The sequence below is a fragment of the Agrilus planipennis genome, unplaced genomic scaffold (genome assembly GCF_000699045.2).
Source record: "Agrilus planipennis isolate EAB-ADULT unplaced genomic scaffold, Apla_2.0 scaffold414, whole genome shotgun sequence".
NCBI classification, from domain to species: domain Eukaryota; kingdom Metazoa; phylum Arthropoda; class Insecta; order Coleoptera; family Buprestidae; genus Agrilus; species Agrilus planipennis.
The window spans coordinates 33,899-60,089 of NW_020439224.1; the positions used below are offsets into that span (position 1 = coordinate 33,899).

The window sequence follows — 26,191 nt, forward strand, 5'->3', positions numbered from 1 at the left end:
ACAATAAGTGAATAAATCTTACATGTCCTTGGTGTTCCTTTTGCATTGTCTGAGCTTAAATTAGTCCACATCTCTCTTTTAGAAGTTCTGATGATTCCTACTGGACTTCATGTCTTGCTTAACTCCATATCTCTATTAAAAATAATGAAAGATTAGAAACAGTTTTGAAAACAATTAAATTGATAATGCTTAGATTTCGATGACGTTATTTAATAAAGGAAAAGTTTTGATAAAGAATTTCAAAGTAAATAAAAACAGAAAAACTTATAAATAATGTTATTGTAAAGTAAAAGTTTATGTAAAAAGAAAGAAAAGATAAAAAACGTGTAAGGAATGAACCAAAAACGAATTACTCGAAAATAAAGAAAAGAAAAGCAAAAATACAATAAGTGAATAAATCTTACATGTCCTTGGTGTTCCTTTTGCATTGTCTGAGCTTAAATTAGTCCACATCTCTCTTTTAGAAGTTCTGATGATTCCTACTGGACTTCATGTCTTGCTTAACTCCATATCTCTATTAAAAATAATGAAAGATTAGAAACAGTTTTGAAAACAATTAAATTGATAATGCTTAGATTTCGATGACGTTATTTAATAAAGGAAAAGTTTTGATAAAGAATTTCAAAGTAAATAAAAACAGAAAAACTTATAAATAATGTTATTGTAAAGTAAAAGTTTATGTAAAAAGAAAGAAAAGATAAAAAACGTGTAAGGAATGAACCAAAAACGAATTACTCGAAAATAAAGAAAAGAAAAGCAAAAATACAATAAGTGAATAAATCTTACATGTCCTTGGTGTTCCTTTTGCATTGTCTGAGCTTAAATTAGTCCACATCTCTCTTTTAGAAGTTCTGATGATTCCTACTGGACTTCATGTCTTGCTTAACTCCATATCTCTATTAAAAATAATGAAAGATTAGAAACAGTTTTGAAAACAATTAAATTGATAATGCTTAGATTTCGATGACGTTATTTAATAAAGGAAAAGTTTTGATAAAGAATTTCAAAGTAAATAAAAACAGAAAAACTTATAAATAATGTTATTGTAAAGTAAAAGTTTATGTAAAAAGAAAGAAAAGATAAAAAACGTGTAAGGAATGAACCAAAAACGAATTACTCGAAAATAAAGAAAAGAAAAGCAAAAATACAATAAGTGAATAAATCTTACATGTCCTTGGTGTTCCTTTTGCATTGTCTGAGCTTAAATTAGTCCACATCTCTCTTTTAGAAGTTCTGATGATTCCTACTGGACTTCATGTCTTGCTTAACTCCATATCTCTATTAAAAATAATGAAAGATTAGAAACAGTTTTGAAAACAATTAAATTGATAATGCTTAGATTTCGATGACGTTATTTAATAAAGGAAAAGTTTTGATAAAGAATTTCGAAGCAAATATAAATAGAAAAACTTATAAATAAAGTTATTGTAACGTGAAAGTTGATGTAAAAAGCAAGAAAGGTTTAAAAATATGTAAGGAATGAACCAAAAACAAATTACTCGAAAGTAAAGAAAAAAAAGCAAAAATACAATAAGTAAATAAATCTTACATGTCCTTGGTGTTCCTTTTGCCTTGGCTGAGCTGAAATTAACCCACATCTCTCTTTTTTGAGAAGTCCAGATAGTCCTGATGTGTCCTGCTGAACGTCATGGGTTGTTTGACTCCACAGCTTTATTGGGTTTGGATATCCACTTGAATGGCTTTGCAAGAGAATAAATAATAAGAATTAAAAAGTTTTGAAAAAAGTTGAATTATTTAATCTTAACTTATTTGGACGTTTATTGATGAAACAATGAAATTAANATACAATAAGTAAATAAATCTTACATGTCCTTGGTGTTCCTTTGCATTGTCTGAGTTGAAATTGGTCCACATCTCTCTTTTAGAAGTCCTGATGATTTTTACTGGACTTCCAGTCTTGCTTAACTCCATATCTCTATTAAAAATAATGAAAGATTATAAATAGTTTTGAAAACAATTAAATTGATAAATCTTAGATTTTCCTTGGTGTTCCTTTGCATTGTCTGAGTTGAAATTGGTCCACATCTCTCTTTTAGAAGTCCTGATGATTTCTACTGGACTTCCAGTCTTGCTTAACTCCATATCTCTATTAAAAATAATGAAAGATTATAAACAGTTTTGAAAACAATTAAATTGATAATGCTTAGGTTTCGATGACGTTATTTAATAAAGGAAAAGTTTTGATAAAGAATTTCAAAGTAAATAAAAACAGAAAAACTTATAAATAATGTTATTGTAAAGTAAAAGTTTATGTAAAAAGAAAGAAAAGATAAAAAACGTGTAAGGAATGAACCAAAAACGAATTACTCGAAAATAAAGAAAAGAAAAGCAAAAATACAATAAGTGAATAAATCTTACATGTCCTTGGTGTTCCTTTTGCATTGTCTGAGCTTAAATTAGTCCACATCTCTCTTTTAGAAGTTCTGATGATTCCTACTGGACTTCATGTCTTGCTTAACTCCATATCTCTATTAAAAATAATGAAAGATTAGAAACAGTTTTGAAAACAATTAAATTGATAATGCTTAGGTTTCGATGACGTTATTTAATAAAGGAAAAGTTTTGATAAAGAATTTCAAAGTAAATAAAAACAGAAAAACTTATAAATAATGTTATTGTAAAGTAAAAGTTTATGTAAAAAGAAAGAAAAGATAAAAAACGTGTAAGGAATGAACCAAAAACGAATTACTCGAAAATAAAGAAAAGAAAAGCAAAAATACAATAAGTGAATAAATCTTACATGTCCTTGGTGTTCCTTTTGCATTGTCTGAGCTTAAATTAGTCCACATCTCTCTTTTAGAAGTTCTGATGATTCCTACTGGACTTCATGTCTTGCTTAACTCCATATCTCTATTAAAAATAATGAAAGATTAGAAACAGTTTTGAAAACAATTAAATTGATAATGCTTAGGTTTCGATGACGTTATTTAATAAAGGAAAAGTTTTGATAAAGAATTTCAAAGTAAATAAAAACAGAAAAACTTATAAATAATGTTATTGTAAAGTAAAAGTTTATGTAAAAAGAAAGAAAAGATAAAAAACGTGTAAGGAATGAACCAAAAACGAATTACTCGAAAATAAAGAAAAGAAAAGCAAAAATACAATAAGTGAATAAATCTTACATGTCCTTGGTGTTCCTTTTGCATTGTCTGAGCTTAAATTAGTCCACATCTCTCTTTTAGAAGTTCTGATGATTCCTACTGGACTTCATGTCTTGCTTAACTCCATATCTCTATTAAAAATAATGAAAGATTAGAAACAGTTTTGAAAACAATTAAATTGATAATGCTTAGGTTTCGATGACGTTATTTAATAAAGGAAAAGTTTTGATAAAGAATTTCAAAGTAAATAAAAACAGAAAAACTTATAAATAATGTTATTGTAAAGTAAAAGTTTATGTAAAAAGAAAGAAAAGATAAAAAACGTGTAAGGAATGAACCAAAAACGAATTACTCGAAAATAAAGAAAAGAAAAGCAAAAATACAATAAGTGAATAAATCTTACATGTCCTTGGTGTTCCTTTTGCATTGTCTGAGCTTAAATNCAATCAGTTTGTATGTTATAAAAGATGAAAAATACATAAAATTGTATGTAGAATTTAGTGGTGATAACAGTTTTTTAGTGCGTATGGAAATAAGTAATGTTTAAACGTTTAATTGACGAAAATTGCATTCTGAAGCGTTTTGAAGGACCTGAAATTTAAAAATGTAATTTTAAGATTATTATAATGCTTACCGTGATATTCAGGATTGTGGATTTCGACTGCCTCTGCTGCTGACGGTTCAAAATTCTATCAATTTTGTAGACAAGCTTCCTGAAACAAAATAATCTTTTATTAGCCTATCAGATATTTCGGTATATTTCTCAAAAAGAATCTTCTATTAGGGTATCAGATACTTCGGGATATTTCTCTTGTAAATGACCACAGAGAGCGAAATTACCTCTATGTTTCCGAGTAAAACTTAGGGAGGCATTTTGAGTTTTTGGTTTTATGTTTGTTTTACTTATTAATTTTAATAAGAAATCAAATTATTAATATACAATTTGTCGGATACATTTTATTAGAAAATTATTTTAGGAAATTGAGAGAAATCAACTGAAATCAAGGAAACAATTTGTTATAACATCATTGTCGTTTTGTTTAAGTTTATCCAATTTGTCTAGATTTCCAAAAGTTGCATGGCTTTACGGACAAGGTAAAGAAAGAATTTTATTTACACTAAAAACTTTTGGAAAAACTTATTTTTTTTGTCATACAAGATCTTGTTTTTGTTTGTCTCAATTATCTTTTCAAAATATTCTAGTATTTTTATGGTGTACTACCCCTTCTAATTATTGAAAAAAATAATATTTTCAGGATCGTTCGTGCTCCTATATTTGGTATTTACTTTTCTAATAGGAAGCGTTATGTTCTTTTTCGAGGTAGCACTGGGACAGTTTTCCAATTTGGGATCATTTCGTGTATTTTCCATCTGTCCCCTTTTTGAAGGTAAATAAGAAAACGTTTGTTTTCCCGATAATAACATTAAAATCTATTTAAGGGATCAGTGCCTCGATGGCTGTCTATTGTGCAGTTGTTGGAATATTTTACAACTTTATAAACGTTTATAACATGGTTTATCTTTTTGCTTCGTTAAATAAAATGTTGCCGTATTCCATTTGTAAAAATAATACTGAATGTAACGAAAAAGACCCGAATCAATCGAAGACACCGGAAGCTATCTATTTTCGGTTAGTATCACTACTTAGTATAAAACAAAGTCGCTTCCCGCAGTCTGTCCCTATGTATGGTTAAATCTTTAAAACTACGCAACGGATTTTGATGCTGTTTTTTTTTAATAGATAGAGTGATTCAAGAGGAAGGTTTATATGTATAATACATCCATAATATAGTAGAGAAACACTGATAATTTTACAGGTTTTTAATGTGATGTCGTAAATAAACAAATTTTTTTGCGCTTACATTGCAAACGCTGGCTGAACCCTACGAGATAGATAAAAATAATATACGACAGTAATGTACATTTTAAAAAGGTCTACAAAATAGTCTGCGATGATATATGTCTATCTCTTAGGGATAACCCACAATAAGCATTTTTAATTCTTTACATTTTATGAGAAATAATGGCTTACTTACGAAGCGATTTTAAGCAATACAGCATTAATTCTTATCCAATTATGTACCTTAAATATATTGTGCATTTAATATAGATCAATATGGCCCTTTACACCTTGTAATTTAAATGAATATTATCGAAGATATTACAGACTTAAAATGCAGGGACATAGCGGTTATATTGTCTAATGACAAAAAAGCTGAGAATGTTGTATATAAAGACATTCTGTAGTATATTTAGTATGTTCAGGGGGTATTTTTTGAAGATTTCCCCTCCTCGAAAATAATCTAAACAAAAACAATATATATTTAGTATCAGCATTGCGGGTCGCTAGTAAATAATTAATAATTAAAATATTATACCAATTTTGGTATGTGTACAAATATTGTTAGAGAACTAGGGTACATGGAGTCTTATGGGGGTGAAGTCTTGTGCAATAGTTACTATGTTTTGTTTTTCTATTCGATATTTTTGCTTTTTTAATATTACAAATGAGACAGTTGTAAAATGTGGTAGTTTTCATTAATAAATTTTAGTGACCACATTGTAAGAAACGCCCCTGAAGAAAAATATTCCGGTTTTATTGATTATGTTAATTGGAGAAACATCGGATTACTGCTATATCTCTGGATCACATTTACTGTAGCAATTTTTAAAGGAGTAGAAAAAATGAAACGGGTATATATATAACTTTAACGTTTCTCCTTTCCTTTGTTTTACGAATAAAAAATTTGGGAACACTCACAAGAATGTAACGTATCCCAGACTATTACATGTTCTTTTTCTTATTAGTTACCATTTGTTTACGTTCCAATATGTTACACAGTTTTCCTGTTGGTACTTTTGGTAACTTTATGTTTAAAAGGTGCTGCAGATGGGATAGCTTTCATGTTCATACCGGATTGGGAAACTTTTAAAAATCTTAAGGTAAGTATCTTCATATCTGCAACGTCTAAAATCATCTTTCTCTTCTGTAGTATAGTATTTCCACAAGAGTTAATAAAAAATCATAAAAACTAAGAGACATTTATGAGATAAGGGGCCGTTCAAATATTACGTAAGCAGATTTATTACAATCATTTACCCCCCATCCCCCTTGTCAGCAAAAGTAAGCAAAGCTCTTACCCCCTCCTCCCATGCTTACGTAAACATTTTTCAATTATAAATGTATTTTTTTTATATTGTAATTATAATGTTATAATTATAATTTTAAAAATAAGAAAATAGATTTAGGATAAAGATTAGATTTTACTGATACAGTATTCAACATAGAGTAAGGGACAAAAATATTATAATCTTACGAACATAACAAACTTATTTTAAATTTTTGGTACACATATTAAATTCAAATTAACAGTCTTCAGTCCATGAAACCCGAATCCATGATTCTAAGTTTTCGATGACATTGGATTGCTGCTCAGTGTTGTGAGTCTGCTCACTTTCATCCGATTTTGGTATGTCTACGTCGTTCTCATCGAGCCATTCAACATCATGGTGCTCTAAATTTTGAATAATGCACATCAGTTCATTAGCACGACGAGCAGCGACTCTTACAGGTCTAACTTTCCTATCAGTGTGCGTGTTTACTTTTTTATGGATCTCCTCGATTTGACGATTTAGTGACTTGACGGAAGCATGATAAAGACCACAAGTTTTGCATGTTCGACTTGATAGCCTTAATTTTACCGTCGGACAAAAATAATCGTAGGGCATTTGCAGGAAATCTTTGAGTGAAGCACTTAAGCGTAGAGCTAAATTGACTGGAAGATCAAGAAATTGCCCTCCTTCATCTAAAACCAAGTCATCAACTGTTTGTTTTACTTTTACAGGTGGTGGAAGAAATCTGTTGTCGAGTAATCTGAATAGGCCACTTCTTGGACGACAGCATTCTGTATTTCTGCATTTTACAATTTGAAGCAAGTATTGGCTTTCGCGCACATNGTACGTACGTATGTACGTACGTTCGTATGTCAGCATTTTTTTCGTTTTCGATATCTCAAGAACGGATTGAGATATCGCCCTCAACCAAAATTTTTTCGAAAGATATTATCATAATGAAGATCTGAAAGAAATTTGAACGAAATCGGTCAAGCCGTTTTTTTTTTATAAAAAAAAAAACGAATTAATTACAAACAATTTAATTAAAATACGTTCTAATCTAATCACAACAATGAAGTTACGGAATCAATAATAACGAAATATCATTATTCAAGACAGGGAATAACATATTATAATAACATATTATAATAAAAATTTGTTTATAACAAAATGAATTGTTATAAACAATCGATAAACAATAAAAAATAGTATTTACCAATTGACTGATGCAAGTACTCTATCAATTCGGTTTTCTCAGACGAAATACTGTTTCTTATGGGTTTATAAAATGACGAACTCTCAAACATTGTTTGTTATTTATTATTGTGCCGCGTTTTTTTCAAACTTTAGAAACGAATGTACTTTACAATAACTGTATTATCTAATGGGAAGTTAGTCGTATTAGCACCGACCAAAATGTGCTCAGACCAATTTTTTCTTAATTAAAATTGTTTTTAGACGTGGATTTTCGCCTTAGAGCAAACCATGTTAACTTTGGGTTTAGGACTCGGTCCCGTTATAACCCTGGCGTCCTATTGTGATTTTGCGAGTCCGGCTCATAAGGATTCTCTCCTTATAAGTTTATCCGCAATTGTAGGATCATTACTTATAGGTGGTATACTATTTAGCGTTATGGGAATTCTGGCTGCTGAACGAAAAGTACCAATTAATAAAGTAATCGGACAATTTAAACCAAATTATTCAGGTAAAAACTATAAAGTATTTCTTCTTTTAATTCCTTTTGTTCTACAATCACGCTCTCAAAAACATTTGATGTGGATTTTTAACGAACTTTACCCTAAAAGAATTCTCTATCGACCTTCGATATCAAAAAATATTTAAACATCCCATTTTAAATATTTTTTTAGGATTCGTTGTTCAAGTAATATATTCTCAATTGTTTTCCCGTCTACCAAATGGCGTTGGACAGTTGATGAACTTTCTATTCTACGCAACATTTGTAATGAGTGGTTGGTTATCGTTGGTATGAATATTATATTCACCGTAATAACGACATTATGTTTTCTTATTTGAAATCTCGCCTTTTCAGGTAATGTACTTCGAGACAACGATTTTTACCATTTTTATTCAACTTCCCATGTCACGAATTAGCAAAATGAAAGTCAATATAGCTGTATTCGTCGTTTGTTTCATTTTGGGAATGTTTTTGGCAAATAAGGTAAAGCACACCTTAAAATAGTCCATTGATGTAACGATTCAAATTGACAAAAGAAATATTACAATCAATTCTTTTGGAAATTTTTGTTTGAGGAGCCATCAAAATAATGACTTTAGACCCTATGTCCTTCTCTGTACCCTTGACAATGTGTGTACTAAGACTGGTTGGACACGCACCTCCACTCTTTCCTATCCTGAGCTAAACTTCACATTTCCCTAAAACTAGAACATTCCACATCCTTAACTATTTGTGAACAGTAATCTAATCTAGGTCTACCTCTACCCCTCTAACTCCTGTTTCTGCCTCTAATATGTCTCTTACTAGACCTTCATGCCTGAGAAGGTGTCCTACCAACCTATCTCGCCTATTTTTTATTGACTTCCATAGAGTCTTCTGTTTTCCTATTCTTTCTTATACTTCTTCATTTCTAACCTTTTCTATCCACAGTATCCTCATCATTCGCCTATAACACCACATTTCGAAAGCTTTTAACATTTTCTTTTTCGCCGCGCCCACTGTCCATGTTTCGCACCGGTACAACGCCACGCTCCAAACATACACCTTTAAAAACCTTTTCCGAATTTCTAAATTAACCGTTCGCAAGCATAGAAGTGGCTTCTTTTTATTAAAGGCGACACGACCCTGCGCTATCCTCTGCTTTATATCCCTACCACTCCTTCCGTCCTGACTTATCTGACTTCCTAGGTATCTAAAATCAGCCACATTTTCTAATTTTTCGTCTCCTATCTTTATATTCGCTCTTTCCTTCCTTTTTCTTCCCTTGCATACCAGTATTTTAGTTTTACTTTTCATACAGTACTGTTTTGTCAATACCGCTTCCATTTTATTTAAAGCTATCTCTAAGTCTTTGCTAGATGCTAATACTGCTATAATTACAGCGTGAAATTATTAACGAGCAATTTACCGAGTAAAGTAATTAGTAATCCAAATTAAACAAAGGTTAAATTAATTTTTTGTAGGTGGGGGATGAAATCATATGGAATATGGAAATGCACCTTGCAGATTTTGGTTTGTTTTTAATAATAATACTAGAATTTGTTGCAGTAATCTATCTGTATGGGGTATTTAAATTTTGCGACAATATCGAACTCATGTTGGAGGTTCATACCCATGCCTATTATAAAGGTGTGTGGATAGGCCTTCCGCTCTTTTTATTTGTAAGAAACGAATCTAATTATCCCTTGAACTGCTCACCTACCTCTTAACTTTATCGTTTGTCGGTTTTCAGACTTTGTTCTGCTTCAAAATCAGTTATGGTTTTCCGTTTCTGACGCTGTTAAGGACAAAAATTGTTACAATCGTAATTGGTGTTGTGGTCATTTTACCCATCATCGTGATAGCTATAAAAAATTTGGTGCAATTCAAGAGAAAGGGGGTGAGTGTTTTTAAATTAATCGTTCGGGTGTAATAAATTTTTATTGATACCCTGGCAGTGTATCGTTATCTTGTTATCTATACTGATAACTGGAGTATGTACGAGGGTGGATTGATAAGTTTCCGGCCTGACCAAGAAAAACAAGGTTTTTAAAAATTTTTTTTTTTTATTTCTCAACATAATCTCCTCCAAGGCTGATACATTTCTCATAGCGGTGTTCCAGTCTATTAATGCCATCTCTATAGACTGATTCGTCAAGCTCCTCAAAATAACCATTTACAGCTTCGATTACTTCTTCATTGTCCGCAAATCTCTTACCGCCAAGCCATTTTTTGAGATTAGGGAACAGAAAATAGTCACTCGGGGCTAGGTCTGGAGAGTAAGGAGGGTGCGGCATCAATTCAAACTTTAGATCGTTGATTTTAGCCGTCGCAACGATTGACGTGTGCGCTGGTGCGTTATCGTGATGAAACAAGATTTTTTTCTTCGCCAGATGAGGTCGTTTAATTTTCACCTCGTGGCTCAAACGTTGCAATAAGTCTGCGTAGTATTGACCAGTGATAGTATTACCCTTTGCAAGGTAATCAATGTATATAATACCTCTTGCATCCCAAAAAACAGTAGCCATAACCTTGTTCGCCGAAAAAATTGTTTTTGCCTTCTTTGGAGTTGGTTCCCCTGGTCCAATCCACTGTTTAGACTGTTCTTTGGTTTCAGGAGTGTAGTGGTGGACCCACGTTTCGTCAACGGTTACGAATCGACGCAAAAATTCGCTTGGATTACGCTTATACAATGACAAATTTGCGGTAGAAATGTTTTTTCGAATCAATTTTTGGTCGACTGTTAGCAAACGCGGCACCCATCTTGCACAGAGCTTTTCCATATGCAAATGTTGGTGCAAAATATGTTGCACACGTTCATATGACATCTTACAGGTCTCAGCTATCTCACGCACTTTCAATCTGCGGTCTCCCAGCACTATTTGATGAATTTTTTCGATCATATCTGGAGTTGTGACCTCAACGGGGCGTCCTGAGCGAGGCCCATCAGAGGTGCTCACACGACCCTTTTTAAACTCGGAAACCCACTGCTTAACGGTTGAATATGACGGGGAGGATGTCCCCAGTGTTGAGTCCATCTCTTTTTTAATTTCCTTCGGCGTTAACCCCTTCAAATAAAAGTATTTGATGACAGCACGATTTTCCTGCTTTTCCATTTTTACGAAAACCACAGAGGCGTCTTGTTCAGCGTGCTGTCAAACCTACACTAGCAAGGAGATCGGGCTGAAACTATAGCTACAAGCTATCCAAGGATGGTACTATAGAATGTCACCTCAAGGTAGGCCTAGTGGCGTCGTCTCTTGGTTAGGCCGGAAACTTATCAATCCACCCTCGTATTTCATAGTGTTTGATAAGATCTTACAAAAGTACTTACTATCCATGACGAGCTCATAAAGTCGAAATCGCGATTTTCATACGGCAACTTTTGATTAAGAACTTAAACTTGGAAATTGACCCTACAATTATTTTTTTGGGCTAATCGTAGAGTCAATAGCACATTTGATCTTTTTATCTACTGATTTAAATAATTTTTGTGAATGAATCAACTTTAAAATATTTAAATATTGTTAATATTCTTTATTTAATCGGTAAAATACAATAATAACGATATATTGCCAATTACTTGTTGATATCAACAAACTTGCTTGAATGGGGTAGCTTCGGTTTGGTGGCCAATTTACTAAAAATCCCCCTGGTAGGATTATGGACATTAATAAGTTTAAAATGGTGATTCTGATCAGGAAATTCATGCAGTTTGCGAAAATGTTACATAAGATCGGGTGAAACGTTTAACTTCCTTATTAAGTTTAATATTTTTTATTGATGCAACTGTCTCTGAAAATGTTAAACAGTGAAACAAAGTTTTACTGGTAGTTTTAATTTTAATAACAAAAGTTTTTGTTGTTTCTAGAGATTACGAAAAATACTTTCACCTAGGGGACCCAATTTCTCTTTCACTCTGTTCCACACCCGACCGGGCCCTTCAAGGGAATATCCAGGGATGAAGATAGTAAGTGTCAGCATGAGCGACAACAGTAGCATTCTCTAGAAAGTATTTCAATATTTTTATGCAGTAGGGAAATTTTTATAGCTTATTAACATATTGTATTCGTATTCGAAGATGGTGTTTAAGTTCTTTTGTAATAATGATAACTAAAAATGTACCACAATAAAAATAAAAAGTGAAAAATACAAAATACTTATTTCATAGAAAATCATGCTTTACCTATATCAAAAAAAACACAAAGTTAAAATAATGTTATAAAAATGACTAAAAGTTTCCAAACAAAGAAGTCTTATTAATATTACTAACTAATTATTTCTATGGAATATTTTGTGATTGGTTTGAGAATAGTACTAAGATTCACAAGAAAAGTTGTTGAGAAAAACATTTGTTACAGTATTGTAATATTTTCTGTAAGTTGAGTTGCCTAAGTATTACATTATAAATTACAGTTTAAATGTATAAATTAATATCCCTAACTCCATCTTCATACAAAATTATACTTCAAAGATGAACATTCATCACTCTACTTCAATAAATTCAGAATTAGAGCTAAATTAAGGATTCTTTTTAAAATTGTCCCGGCGCCTCCACCAAAATTTTCAGTAAAATTTCTTAATAATTGTATATTATCTCGAATGTCTTGATTTCGATATTGAAACGATAGTTAAAACTAAAAATTAACTAAATACATGCAATTAGTAAGTATATACTTTTTAAGAACCCCAAATAAATATGTCTATCTCTATAAGATTTCAACCAAATTTACAAGAAGTCTTACTAATATTACTAACTAACTAATTATTTCTATCGAATATTTTGTAATTGGTTTGAGAAGAGTATTAAGATTCACAACAAAAATTATTGAAAAAAAAAACGTTTTCTAACATTTTTTACGGTATTGTAACATTTTCTGTAAACTGGGTTGCCTAACCATTACATTACAAATTATACTGTAATTGTAATAAGAAATAATTAAATTAGCATCCCTAAGCTAAACATATTTATTTGTAAAAAGTATTTAGTTACGAATTGCAAGTGTTTAATAAATTTTTATCTTTAGCTATTGTTGTAAGTCGTTCGTAATAACACAGTTATCAAAAAAGTTTACTGAAAATTTTGGTGGAGGCGCCGGGACAATTTTAAAAAGAAGCCTTAATTTAGCTTTAATTTTGAATTTATTGAAGTAGAGTGACGAATTTTCATCTTAACGTATAAGTTTGTGTGTAGACGAAGTTAGGGATGCTAATTTAGATATTTCTTTTTACAATTATACTATAATTTGTAATGTGATATTTAGGCAACCCAATTTACAGAAAATATTGCAATACTGTAAAAAATGTTACAAAACGCTTTATTGAGTGAGAAGTTAGTCCAGCTTGACCAAGTGTTTGAGAATCTACTCGTATTTGTATGCATTTAGGGTTTTAACGGTTCAAGAATTTTATTGTAAGAATTCTAGGCTTAGGATTTGGAGGTTTCTTGGCCTAGCTATGAGATTTTACTCTTATTTTAATGTATTTGGTGCTTTAACGACTAAAATATTTTATATAAGTGTTTTAGATTTAGAGTTTGGAACTTTTTTGGTGAGAGCTTTGTCAGCTTTGGGAACATCTTTGAGTTTCTGTTCTCATTTTTATACATTTGAGGTTTGAACGAATTTCATGTAAGGGTTTTAGGTTTATGTTTGGCGCCTTTTTTATGAGAGATTCGCCCATCTAAGGCTGTCTTTGCGATTCCACTTTTAATTTTATATATTTCAAATGGATCGGCTACTTTAAAACCCATTATTCTGTACCATATGAACCGCTATTTTTAACTACAAAAGTTAAAGTTGTTTTGAAATATTTTCAAGATCTGGTCTTAGAAAACCCCTGTATTAAAATCATATTTTTTATTTGTGCGCTTGAAAACGATCGTTTTGCCAGAGTGGCATTATGACAAACATGGCATTAGAATTTCATGCAAGTCACGCTAGTCGACAGGATACAATTCGAAAACAGCACAATCAGCGTAGAAAAAAGAGCGCATTTCTGCGGGTTGGTTTTGCTACTATTCGACTACCATTTGCTCCTTTAAGAAAGGCAATACAACGTTTAGCCATCGGCAACGGAGTCCTCTCCGTTAAAAAAGAAATCTTCACGTCGTTTATCAAAAATGACGGATTAGCTTTTGAACATGTGCCAGAATATTTGAATGCTAACATTATTGATGTTGGGTGGTATGCCAATTGTTATAAACGATATTCAAAATACATTTTTGGCCTAAATTTGTCGATCGTTTTTTAAGGATGTTTGGTAGGTACAATCGGAGACAAGAGTACATAAAATTAGAAATTCGTGATTAATTAGGTTCTGCAGCATATCATGAGGTAAATAAATACTATCTATACTAAAAAAAAAGTATACGGTTTGGAATTTGACCAAAAACTTTGAATAAAATAAGAAATAACGAATAATATGGAAAATTTTTAACTGACTTTTGGCAGTGAATATGCCTTGATTTCAACTTCGAAACAAAAAAATATTTAGTTTCAATCTTTATTAATAATGAGCGTAAAACTTTTTAATATGTTTAAATAATAATTAAAACTTTAAAATTGCATTTATTTCAGACAATTATAAATATTATCATTATATTATCAAGTAAAAACGAGATTTTCAGCTAATTTTTCATTTTTTCCTCGATAACCATTTAGTGAATTTGAATAACCTTACGCTAAAGTGATTCTCCAGAGTTCAAGTTACTTATTATAAAAGTTTGAAATTTCTGTTAGCTTTTTTTCTGTTAATAAAAATTACTTTAATCTGTTCGGCTAACGAATCTCCATAAAATGACAAATAAAATTACAATTTTTTAAAATTTCAATAACATCTTAACGGTTTAGTGAATCGATTTGTAATTTTTACAGGAGTGTTAGAATTGAATGAGGAACGTTTTTCTAAATTTTCATTTGTCTCGTAGCATTTTGACATACCTCCCAAACATCCTTAAGTTACTTTTGATTTAATATGAACATACAAAAAACAGTTGCAGAAAACAAATTAATGAGAGTTATTTCAACAATAACGTTCCTTTGGTCTCGAATGTTTAGAAGGAGATTTTTTTAGAGATAGTGCTATTTGTGAGTACATTTATCTCGAAGTAATTGGTAATTCAAAGTGCTTGGATTTTAAACTGTAATTGAAACTTCAAGGGCTAAATCAGTTTAAGGTAAATGCTTTGGGCTTCAACGACAAACCGGAAGTACCGTTTGTGCACGTTAAGGGTACATGTAGGTACCGAATGTCAAATTGTAGGTTTCGGCATTAAAAAAGATTGCGGGACGATTGGTCATATGGCTTTTATGATTACAACTATAAGTAGTACGGCTTGTGCCGCTTTATTTTACTTGTACATTTTTTAAACTTTATCCTTTAAAAACAGGCCCTAATCGTATAAACGACAGTGTTAATAGTAAAACTCAAATATTGTAGTCGTGTGTCCCTTACAAAAGAGCCATTTTCTACCCATTTTTACCAACAGAAAAAATAGGGGTGGAGAGTACACTACTTGTGTATGCGTATAGCTACGGTGACAGCAAATGGCACCCCTGTTTAAAAATAGCCCTCGAAAAAAAGGGAAGCGCGTGCACACCACGTTCCCGAACATCGACGAGGGAGAATTAAATAAAGAAAAAAACGTAAAACGAGGGAGCATTTTTACGTTAATGCATCAGCAGCGATTTACATAAGGGTGACACGAGAGATATTATAGTACGTAGGTATATAAGGGTCCTTAAAAGAGGGGTATCAACGTCTAAAATAACTTACTAATAGGAAGTACCTAATACTGCAATCAGAGATGAGGTTGCAGCTTTTTTTCAAGTTTTTTTAGTGTTTTTTTTTTCGCATTAAGTAACAGGTAGATGTATTTTTTTATGGAAGAGGGGCTTTTTTGTGAAGAAACAGGTGGAATGTACCCTATAATAATGTTGTCGAAGGAATATCTTTTTATTTATTAACACAAACACTTCTAATAGATAGCCTTTAATTTTATTTAAATGCAATAAAATATAAAATTGATTGGTATGTGTGTTAAGTACCATGAATCTTAATAATCCTGCATTTTTTAATAAATGTACATACATGTACACTGATTACTCCGGGATTACGCCATCAGTTTGGGTGATTCTTGTTTTAATAAAATGGAGTATTGGATTGAACTCGTTGCAATTTCATGTCGCTGATAAATATTTATCCGAAAAGATTTACAGCTACATCATAATCTTTTAGTTCAGTTTAGAAAAATTGAGAGTAATATTTAGAAGAGCATCTGTTTTTGGATGGTACATTAAATATATCAAGACCGTGGATAGAGAAGGTTAGAAATGAAGAGATATTAGAAAGAATAAGAGGACTCTATGGAAATCAATAAAAAATAGGTGGGTTAGGTTAAATAGGTTAGAAGGTGTCCTTCTCAGGTATGAAGGTTTAGTCAAACATACTAAAGGCAGAAATAGGAGTTAAGAGGAGTAGAGGTAGAACTAGATTAGATTACTGTTCGCAAATAGTTAAGGATGTGGGTTGTTCTAGTTTTAGGGAAATGCGAAGATTAGCTCGGGATAGGAAAGAGTGGAGGTGCGTGTCCAACCAGTCTTATGACTGATCACTTTATGATGATGATCTGAAATACATGACATCATTAAACTTATTAATTTGTTAGTTATATACAAGTTTTGACACATAATATGAAATTTGTGTAACAGTAAAGTGCCTTTATCTTTGAAAATAGCAGAGATCTTTATAAAGAAAAGTTATTGATAATTAAAAAGTAGTTACATATAGTCAATATTTATGCAAAGTTGGAGTGTAAATGGCATGTTTGTCAGTCTTTCCCTGAATGTTAAATATTTGTTTTATAATTTTAAGTTTATTTCCCACATTTAAAATTATTTTAAATTTTTCTTCCAAACTCAAAATCGCCGACAACTTTTCTTTGTAAACATCTCTGTTATTTTCAAAAATAAAGGTACTTTACTGTCACACTTTCATACTTTGTGCCAAAACTTGTATATGACTAAAAATTATTAAGTCTGATGATGTTATTATGTGTTTTAGACCATGCAAGACTTTCTATAAACAGTACCTTTTCTTCGTAAGATTAATACTAAAAAAAGTTTTCCAAATCCTGTCAACATACTGTATATCTAGACGCGAGGATCATCATGTATAACGACTGCAACTTTTGGTATTGTAAGTCCTCATAAAAAGTAGTGACCGGTTCGTTTAAATCTGTAATAGCGTGGCACAGGACACACGGTTTAGTCCAGCTGCACCTGGTGAAAAAGCTGCTTTGCTATGTACTTATAAAGCACACACATGTGCCCCATACAAAGAGAAGCAAGACAGACCGCCGATTGTCACTGATATTTTATTTATTGGCTTCCTGGACACGAGACCTATGGCGTAATCTTTGTGTTTTTAAACGGAGGATTTTTGGCTAGTTTTGGTTTTTTTGTCGTCAATTTCAGGTAGACAGACAACTATAGAAATGACCAGATTTATTATAAAACGAAATAAGCGATTTCTCTTACATACTCTTTTATGTAGGTGGAGGTAGCAAGTTTGCAGTTCTGTAACTCTCCTTAATTTCTTACTACAGAGAATGAACAACGATAAGAGACGACTGTAATTTCGTCGTTACATCCAGAAGTCGTTACAGGCAAAATTAAAGAAGATATAGACACACACTGTTTTTCATTTTAATTAATCAAATTGAAATTAATTTAAAGCCCTTTGTGTCTTTAGCGGCCGACTCCGGTCTGCATGGGATTACTAGCGATTTGTTACAAATGATTCATTAAAAACAGTCGCTACACCCGAACTCGGCGTTACATCCGAAGTCGCTATAGCCACATCAATTTTATACTAAAGTTTGCTTTCAATTCAAGGGACTTACATATGACGTTGCTATAGCACAATGGTCGCTATAACCAAGGTCACTATAAACGAAATCCACTGTATTTGAATAACTCGAACACGAACATTTTGGTAGATAGTTTAAGCAATAAACGGAAATAAATGTATCATACAGATAACTTCACAAACTAAAAAAAGTTGTTTTCAAAACGCCATCTTTCACAAAGTGCTCACCGAGAACAGCTGAAAACTTTATCGCGATAAAGAAAGTTGTCGCTTACAAAACACAAAATTAGTTTCTTTGCTGTTGTTAAACCGCCTGTGCTACTACCGATGATCAGATTTCGATCTACGAAAGCTGTGGCCCATTTTTTCTTGCTTAATGGAGATGTTTCTTTATATTAGTCGCACACTGTGTTCCGACAATGTTTCGGGAAACTAGTTTCTGACCAATATGACACGAAAGCAAAAAAAAATATGTTTCAATTATTCTATACATTTTTACAAAAATAATTCCGGTTAGAGGACTTATAGTTAACATCGCACTTGAAAACCGTTAACACCATCAGTTTCTATGTACTTTTTTACATATTCAACATTTTTTAACCTTTACTAAATCCTTTTAATCTCGCAGTAATTTCACAACGCTTTTTTATGTTTTAATTATTCTACACATTTTTGCAAAAATAATCGTTTGAAGGACCTGTTTGACATCGTACTCGAAAGCCTTTACCATCATCAGATTTTATGTACTTTTTTACATATTCATTACTTTTTAACGATTATTTATTAAATGCTTTCAATCTTGGAGCAGTAATTTCACGAGCGCTTTATTTCTATACATTTTTGCAAAAACAATCCGGAAAATGTAAAATGTAATAAGGAAGGCCGTGTAGGCATTAAAATTTTGAAGAGGCTTACCTTCCTTCGAAAACAGCAAATTTTCAACGCTGTTGATATACCCTTTCAAATTGTGTTATTTACACTTTTACAGACATAAACCGATTCAAAAGAATAAATTTAACTCGACCTGTTTACGACTACTCTTTCGTTAGAACTAAATATTCCGATAGACATTTACCTATTCATTTTTTCCAAGTTCATTAATTAATAAACAATTTTCATACATATATACATACACGTTTACGTAAAAGTAATACGATAAATTATTACCTTACGAACAAGATGATGACTTTTACTTGACTCAACGAACTTATTTCTACATCTGCAATAGGGACAAGTTTTATTTTAATTTGCTTTTATTCCCAAATGAAATCATATGAAAAATGATTCATAATATCGTATAAATAAAGTATTAATAGGTACATTAGCACACCAGTATATTTCTATTATAAAAAATGAGTATTATTACTTCTTATTGAATGACGAGAGTACCAACCTAATGTAAATAGATTGATGGATACTTATTTCACGAAGGATATGAATGTTTAAAATTGAAAGAGAAATTTTGACCCATTTAGTCGGTAACATTGTACCTACATAATATACATATGCCTATATAAATGCATTTTTGGAACTCTTTCAGTCGTCCAGGTAGAATAAATACAGATTTGTTGTCGAATGCCCATAATGTATTGGTTTTCAAACGAAATACTCTTATTCTTTTGCTCTTGGGTAAAAACCACTTTCAATACCTGAAATTTCTTTATTCCTCTTTTGCTTTTTTGGTTCCCAAAAATGTGCATCGCCTACTTCAGTGGTCGGACCTTTTCATTCATCACCGGCAAGTACCTCTTGCGTATGCCCGGATTTAAAAACACAATGAATGGCAAGTTTTAACCCCGACAAGTTTTTGCAAGTCCGGACTGAAGGGCCCACGGTGACCGCTCATCATATTCAAACTATTTCCTTTGGTAAAATTTTTAAATATATTCGCGAATAGTTTTAAACTTTATACTGCTGCTTATAGGTTGCTGATCAGTGACCAAATCAACAGCAATTACTTGATATAATTTAGAATATCCTGGAAAAAATTGTTAGTAAAAGTTATTGGGAGATGGAAGACATTTACTAAAAGCATTGAGAAGTCATAATTATGTAAAAGAAACGTTGAATTTCACAGTACCAACGGTTTTCGAGTGCGGTTTCAAATAGGTATTGTACTTTCTGGTATGACTCCTGCTAAAATGATAAAACTAATAAAAGGCGCTCCTGAAATTACAGGAAGATGGAAGGTATCTACTAAGCTTTAAGAAGTGATAATTATGAAAAAAGATAGGTAGAACCTCATGGTGCCAGCAGTTTTAGAGTGCGATATCAAATAGATACTTTGCGGCAGTATTTTCGTTGAAACAATAATAAACATAAAAAAGCGGTCGTTAACTTATTGGAAGATGGAAGGTATTTACTAAGTTTTAAGAAGTGAAAAATATGTAAAAACATACGAGGAATCTCTTGGTGCTATTGATTTTCTAGTGCGGTATCAAATGGGTAATTTTCGGCGTTATTTTCGTTAAAATAATAATAAACATAAAAAAGCGCTCGTGAAATTATTGAATGATGGAAGGTATTTACTAAGCTTTAAGAAGTGATAATTATGTAAAAAAATACGTAGAATCTAATGGTACCAACAGATTTCGAGTGCGGTATCAAATGGGTACTTTCCGGGGTTATTTTCGTTAAAATAATAATAAACATAAAAAAGCGCTCGTGAAATTATTGGAAGATGGATGGTATTTAAAAAGCTTTCAGAAGTGATAATTATGTGAAAAAGTACGTAAAATCTTATGATGCTAACGGTTTTCGAATAGGATGTCAAATGTGCACATTTCGGCCTTATTTTTGCTAAATCGTTGAAAGTAATTNCATAAAAAAGCGCTCGTTAAATTATTGGAAGATGGAAGGTATTTACTAAGCTTTAAGAAGTGATAATTATGTAAAATGATACAAAGAATGTAATGGTATCAACAAATTTCGAGTGCGGTATCGAATAAATATTTTGTGGCATTATTTGATTCTACACGACAAAGAAAAAGTATTTTTATACAAAAAATATGTTTAAATTTTGTAGAGAGGACGACAGAAGGTATGTCACGGGTTTTATACAGTGTACGCACCATGATATTTTTGTAGGTGTTATTTTTAAGGATAATTTTACGGTTTTCACATGTTCGAGTAGGATAAGATGTCAATCACATTTTGAACGCTCCTTTTCCAAGGGTTCTTGTTCTTTATGACTAGCTTAGGTAAATTGGTATATTTGACAGAGTATTATTCGGCTTTAGTGGCACTTTTTTCGGCTTTTGGTCTTATAATACATAATTTTATGTTTCATAAACGAAACAACATTTTACCGTACGTCGTAGACACATTTTGAAAACTAAAATTATAACTTAGTTAAAGATCTTTACTTTTATGTTTATTTAGTTAAACAGAAAAGTTTTATTTAAATTTATTTCCAGTTTTATTACCGATTAATACTTCTGAAGAAACATAAATTTAAGGATCATTTTTGTACATCTTTATCTGCCTACAGTAGAATTCGTTTATTATGACTCCGCCTATATTGCCAACCGCTTAATATGAAGTAATTGCAGTGTTAACTTTGGTTTTCATATTGAATTCTCTATAGGAAAGTTTAGACCTAATGACTCCGTTTAAAATGACATATCGTTTATTATGACTGATTCTCGAAAAATCATATCCGGATATAGTGACCCAAATGATCAATAATAACATTTTCGCTCATTTTTCTGACCCTTCTTATGTATATTGATATTACAATTCATCGTTTTTTTTTTCTTTTTCTGTTAATAAGTATATATAATTACGTCCGCTTAGTATGACGTGTTTGTCATTTCCCTTCGATGTCATTATAAGCGGATTCTACTATATATACTTTTTAAGTGTGGTGTGTGGCTTTCCTTTTTTATAGTTTAAATATTCAGTAGCATATAGGCCACGGACCTATTAAAAATCGAATGGTATCGACTTGCGTCTATTATTCGTTTTAAATAGTATTTCCGCATAAGACGCACGATCGACCAATCATCCGTCAAAAAACTGTCCGCCTACATTTACCTGAGAATGTGACAACTTGCGTCCGATAGCGATCGGTCAGGAAGCAGTCTAACAAATTTCGGATCTACGATATTTTTTCGCTGTTATTTTCTATTTTGCCAATCTGTAACAGTTGCTTGTTACAGTTCTGGCGTATTTTTTTTCTGTGCTTGTCGAGTGGCCGACGAAACAGTTGGCGCTGAAACTAAATCCTGGTAGGATTCACTTCCTTTATTTTTGGTCTGAACCGTATAGTGTGGTGTACCATACAGGCATATAGCATAACACGGTTCGAAGTAAATAATAGGGACATTTCATGGTATTCTACTTAGTAAGATTACCCCAATTTCGGCCGTTATTATTAAAGGTGATTATAGTATGTAAATAATGATGATATGTTATTACCTTACTGAAAATATGACTAGGCTATTATGTTGTCGTATACAAATAAAATAAAGATGTTATTAAGCTATTAATATATTTCTGAAAATATTGGATGTTAAAACCATCGTGGACGGAAAAGGGTAAAAATGAAGAACGGTTAGTCCTAAATCTTTTAAGGAGTTAGATGTCATAAACAAGTATATAAATGACCAGATTTATTAAAAAACGAATCAAGCGATGTCTCTTACATACTCTTTTATGTATGTGAAGATAGCAAGTCTGTAGTTAAGACATTAAAAGCCCTTAACTTTCCTAACCCTATATCTACCGTTACTTAATTTTTTACGAATTTTTTACCGTTTGAATAACTCAAACACGAGCAAAAGGGTAAAATTGAAGAATGGTTAGTCCTAAATCTTTTAAGGAGTTATATATCTGATTCGGCCACAATCAGGATCAAATTATGTAATCTATATTTAGGTGCACACAGTAAAATGTCGCTGTTATTATTTCGGATTCTTAAGGCGTTTTAACGGTCTTGATACGGATACACATATGTCTATGATAGTCTTTTTTTTACAAGGGTAACTACCCTTGTATAACTATTTACGTCTATATAGAAGGCAGTGAACCATAATATAATACTACCTATATGTATATACCTAGATGTCGATGGTGAATCAGCAGCTGCTGTAACGCTTATAATATAAGAAAAAATCAACGAATGTGGTCGATAAAACCAAAATCCCAATATACATTATTTATTTATGTATATGTACGTAAGTATATAAATAAGGAGTCCCTCGATATTTCAGGAAAAGAACGAAAAACGTCTTGGCTTCCTTCAGTTCTCCACTCGTGTTGTGTTTTGCTATTTTTGTTTAGGGGAGGAAAAGATCATTAATAAGATGAAGGAAGAAATGGGCGGCGAATGGGGATGATGAAATTTTAATGCGTCGTGTAGGTAAGTGTGCTCGCAACAGTGTACATCTGGTTAATTACTACGACAGAAGCGAAAGTGTTTTATGGAGAAACTAATTAACGAAAAGTAGGTTTAAAAATTATAATAGTAGGAGTAACCCCGCCTTGTTTTTTAAGGTAATGGTTTGTCTTTCCATTTGGTATAAATAAACCTAAAAGCAAACAATTTGTTTAATTGATTGATCGCCACCCTGGATGTAAACAATAAACTTTTTTTATAAGATTTTTAAGGGGGATAATTTCAAATATAACTAAACACTAGTTTTAAAAGGTGTTTTTTTATTAAATTTCTCAACTGTCTATACATATATGTAAAGTTACTTATTTAATTTTCTACACAATTGTAATAAACTGTAAATTTGTTAGTTATTTTATCTAACATCTAACCCATTTAGTCAGAAAAAAACAGCTGAAATGCAAAGAAAACTTTTTTTAACATACACTAACGGATTCCAGGGAAGAAAGTAGGTAGGTTACTAGTTGTTAAAAATGAAATGGTTTGTCAAGTTTCTAACAAAAAATAAATTGCCGTTTCTCCGTAAAACTCTCACGAACGAACGTTGGTTTTGTTGCATTACCTACATCGACAAAAAATACTGTTATATTAGGGGTAGATTTCTAAAAAAAGTTTCCTTTTTATTACCTTAAAAGTCGAACGCCTTTGAAGTTACCCAACTAACGGTTCCACTAGAAGGTACTAAGAAGTATTTTAGATGCGCATTATTGTCTAACTAATGGCAGAAAAAGGACATTTCTGTAGCTTCCTAATTTACTAATTGAATCGCAGGTAGGCAACAATTGTATGAAAGATATTGAATCTTGCGCCGATTAGACCTTACAGTTTGGTATAGACACTTCGTTAAAGTTTCAACAGTAATGCATTAATGTAAAATAATCAAGAGAATAAGAGAAAGTATTATAGTGTGAATAACAGGAATACTCACCGTTGTGATGGTAGCAACCAGTTAACACCGTTCCAGCATAGGACTTCCAGCAAATCTGCATCCCCATATGATAAAGGAAAGTCAAGAATAGCTGCAACAAAATCAAATAAAAATTTTTGAAAAATCTAGCCAATTTATAATTCAAAATATCTATAAAGAAGCCAAATCAAAAAAAGGTTTTTCTTATACTTCAGTTTATGATAATCAACCTTGTTTACCTCAGATGCGATTGAATATTTAATTTCGAAAAGATTCACTACTTCGAAAGTTTTAAAATAAAAAAATTAAGCACTAATTTGTAAAATCAATTTTTGTGAAAAAGAACAAAACCATCCCAGTAACCAAGGGCCCCCCATTTATCGTTTAATCCGCAACCACCTACGAACTTCCATATTACGCGTAAGCGCAATGAAAGTTGTAAGTAGCTGAAGATTAACCGATAATGAGCGTCAGCCTGGCCCAGCCGGATGATTAGTAATATACGACGTCTAGGCATATCTCTCCAGCTACTTCCTGAACCCTGCGTACACCTATGGCCACTCAGTGCACGGGCAGTACAATAACCTTCGAGATATAACCCTATTACCACCGATGTAACCAACTAGCCGTTCTCTTATACCTCTCGCGCGGCTTAAAAGTAGTGTGAGCGCTAAGCTTTAAACAATTTTACCTTTTTAATTTTACAAAAAAAATAAACCTTTTACCCTATAAATACCAACCAAAGGATAAACCGAAGTGATTTGTAGAATAATACTTCCCTATCATAAGTTAAAGATGAACTAACTACCACTAATCAAATAAAGAAGATGAACCTCGAATTTGTACTAACTTAAACTTGTTTTTCCTCAAATTATTTCTATTCTCGAAATAATTTAAAAACCAAAACCATATAAAGCACTTTAGTTAATTGTGTAATAATATATATAACAAAATTTCTGACACTGCGATACTCTCGAATATTTTATGTACTTACGATTACTTGTAAAATGAAGTCTTTGTTTGTACATTAAAAACAAATTTCAATTGATCTCAATCCAAGTTAAATTCATAAAAGGCAAAAGCAAATTAAAAACAAGAGGAAAATTCTGAAAATAACAAAGACTCACCAAAGGATAATGGTTGCTGTTAGTTTATGTTCAAACACAAAAGCTGTAGACTAACACATAACATCATCACCAGCACAATTGTCTTTTTCATAATAGTTCAACTGTTCACATTAAATTAAAACGATTTTTATTGAATATTTTACCATTCGAACCGAGACAAACTGTTTCGTATTTTTGGAAATTTTTGTACAATAAATATTGTAAATGCCAACACACTGAAACCAACAAGGCCGAGTTATCGCGTGATTTTCTAGTCAACTACGTACGGTTAGAGGCACGTAGAGGTGGAAAACTGTTGGCGTTATCAAAGAACCGAACAACGAAGGACACTCAAGGAGATATTATAGTAGAGAAAGGAAACATAAAAAAATGATAAATTTTAATCGTTCGTATCTTGAAAATGCCTGTATTAACTAAGAATTTTACTGTTTTTAATTTCAACAAAATTTACTTGAGAAAATCTCTGGAAGACAATTGCAATTTTCTGTTGAAACTAAATTAATGCTATTTTGTTTAATATTTCATGATCTTATCACAATAAATACAGTTACTTCTATACTCACGAACAGTTAATTTAAAAATTCGAAAAATATTGTTAAAGGCGTATGTACGAGTGCGCGGCGGAAAAGAAAACGTTAGAAGCGTTGGAAATGGCGAATGATGAGGGTACCGTTGATTTTAATTTTAAATTTATTAAGCGTAAGGCAGAATCTATTTCTTAATATAAAATTGGTGATACATAAAATGGATTGTACCGAAATTACATTATGGAAGGAATACGTTAAAGGATTAGTTTAATAATTTACTAAACGAACAAAATTTTCAAATGTGTATAATTCAAGGATATGTTTAGAACTCATATAGTTAGTAAATATGATATACAATAAAGGATAACACAGATGTATTATGGTTTGTTAGCTACGGCTATAGAATGGGGGCGCTGTGGAAGGACTTAGATTAGATTACAGTTCACAAATAGTT

The 26,191-nt window shown here is 31.7% G+C and overlaps 1 protein-coding gene and 1 long non-coding RNA gene across 3 annotated transcripts; one reads left to right on the plus strand and one right to left on the minus strand.

The window, feature by feature from the left end:
• Window positions 1–1,552: 1,552 nt before the first annotated feature.
• LOC112905545 lies at window positions 1,553–25,491 on the minus strand. The gene is made up of 4 exons (XR_003231864.1): window positions 25,211–25,491; window positions 24,105–24,195; window positions 3,757–3,835; window positions 1,553–1,700 (listed from the first exon to the last, which is right to left on the minus strand). It is a non-coding gene; the product is annotated as an uncharacterized LOC112905545 (long non-coding RNA).
• LOC108743000 (sodium-dependent proline transporter-like) lies at window positions 3,842–11,982 on the plus strand. Of its 2 annotated transcripts, none has more exons than XM_025978164.1 (11): window positions 3,842–4,217; window positions 4,379–4,510; window positions 4,563–4,752; window positions 5,675–5,816; window positions 5,931–6,065; window positions 7,695–7,941; window positions 8,105–8,220; window positions 8,287–8,415; window positions 9,396–9,593; window positions 9,665–9,811; window positions 11,783–11,982. In XM_025978164.1, the coding sequence occupies exons 2-11, from the start codon at window positions 4,429–4,431 to the stop codon at window positions 11,918–11,920; spliced, it is 1,524 nt and encodes a 507-aa protein (XP_025833949.1). In that variant the 5' UTR covers window positions 3,842–4,217; window positions 4,379–4,428; the 3' UTR covers window positions 11,921–11,982. The 2 variants fall into 2 exon arrangements, with proteins under 2 accessions (XP_025833949.1, XP_025833950.1); XM_025978165.1 differs by having other exon boundaries at window positions 9,396–9,561; window positions 11,783–11,899.
• Window positions 25,492–26,191: the final 700 nt, after the last annotated feature.

Coding starts and splice junctions, on each gene's coding strand:
- LOC108743000 (XM_025978164.1), top strand. CDS start 4,429: ATGTTCTTTTTCGAGGTAGCACTGGGACAGTTTTCCAATTTGGGATCA. Junction 4,511..4,562: donor CATCTGTCCCCTTTTTGAAG/GTAAATAAGAAA, acceptor AATCTATTTAAG/GGATCAGTGCCTCGATGGCT. Junction 9,594..9,664: donor GCCTTCCGCTCTTTTTATTT/GTAAGAAACGAA, acceptor GTCGGTTTTCAG/ACTTTGTTCTGCTTCAAAAT.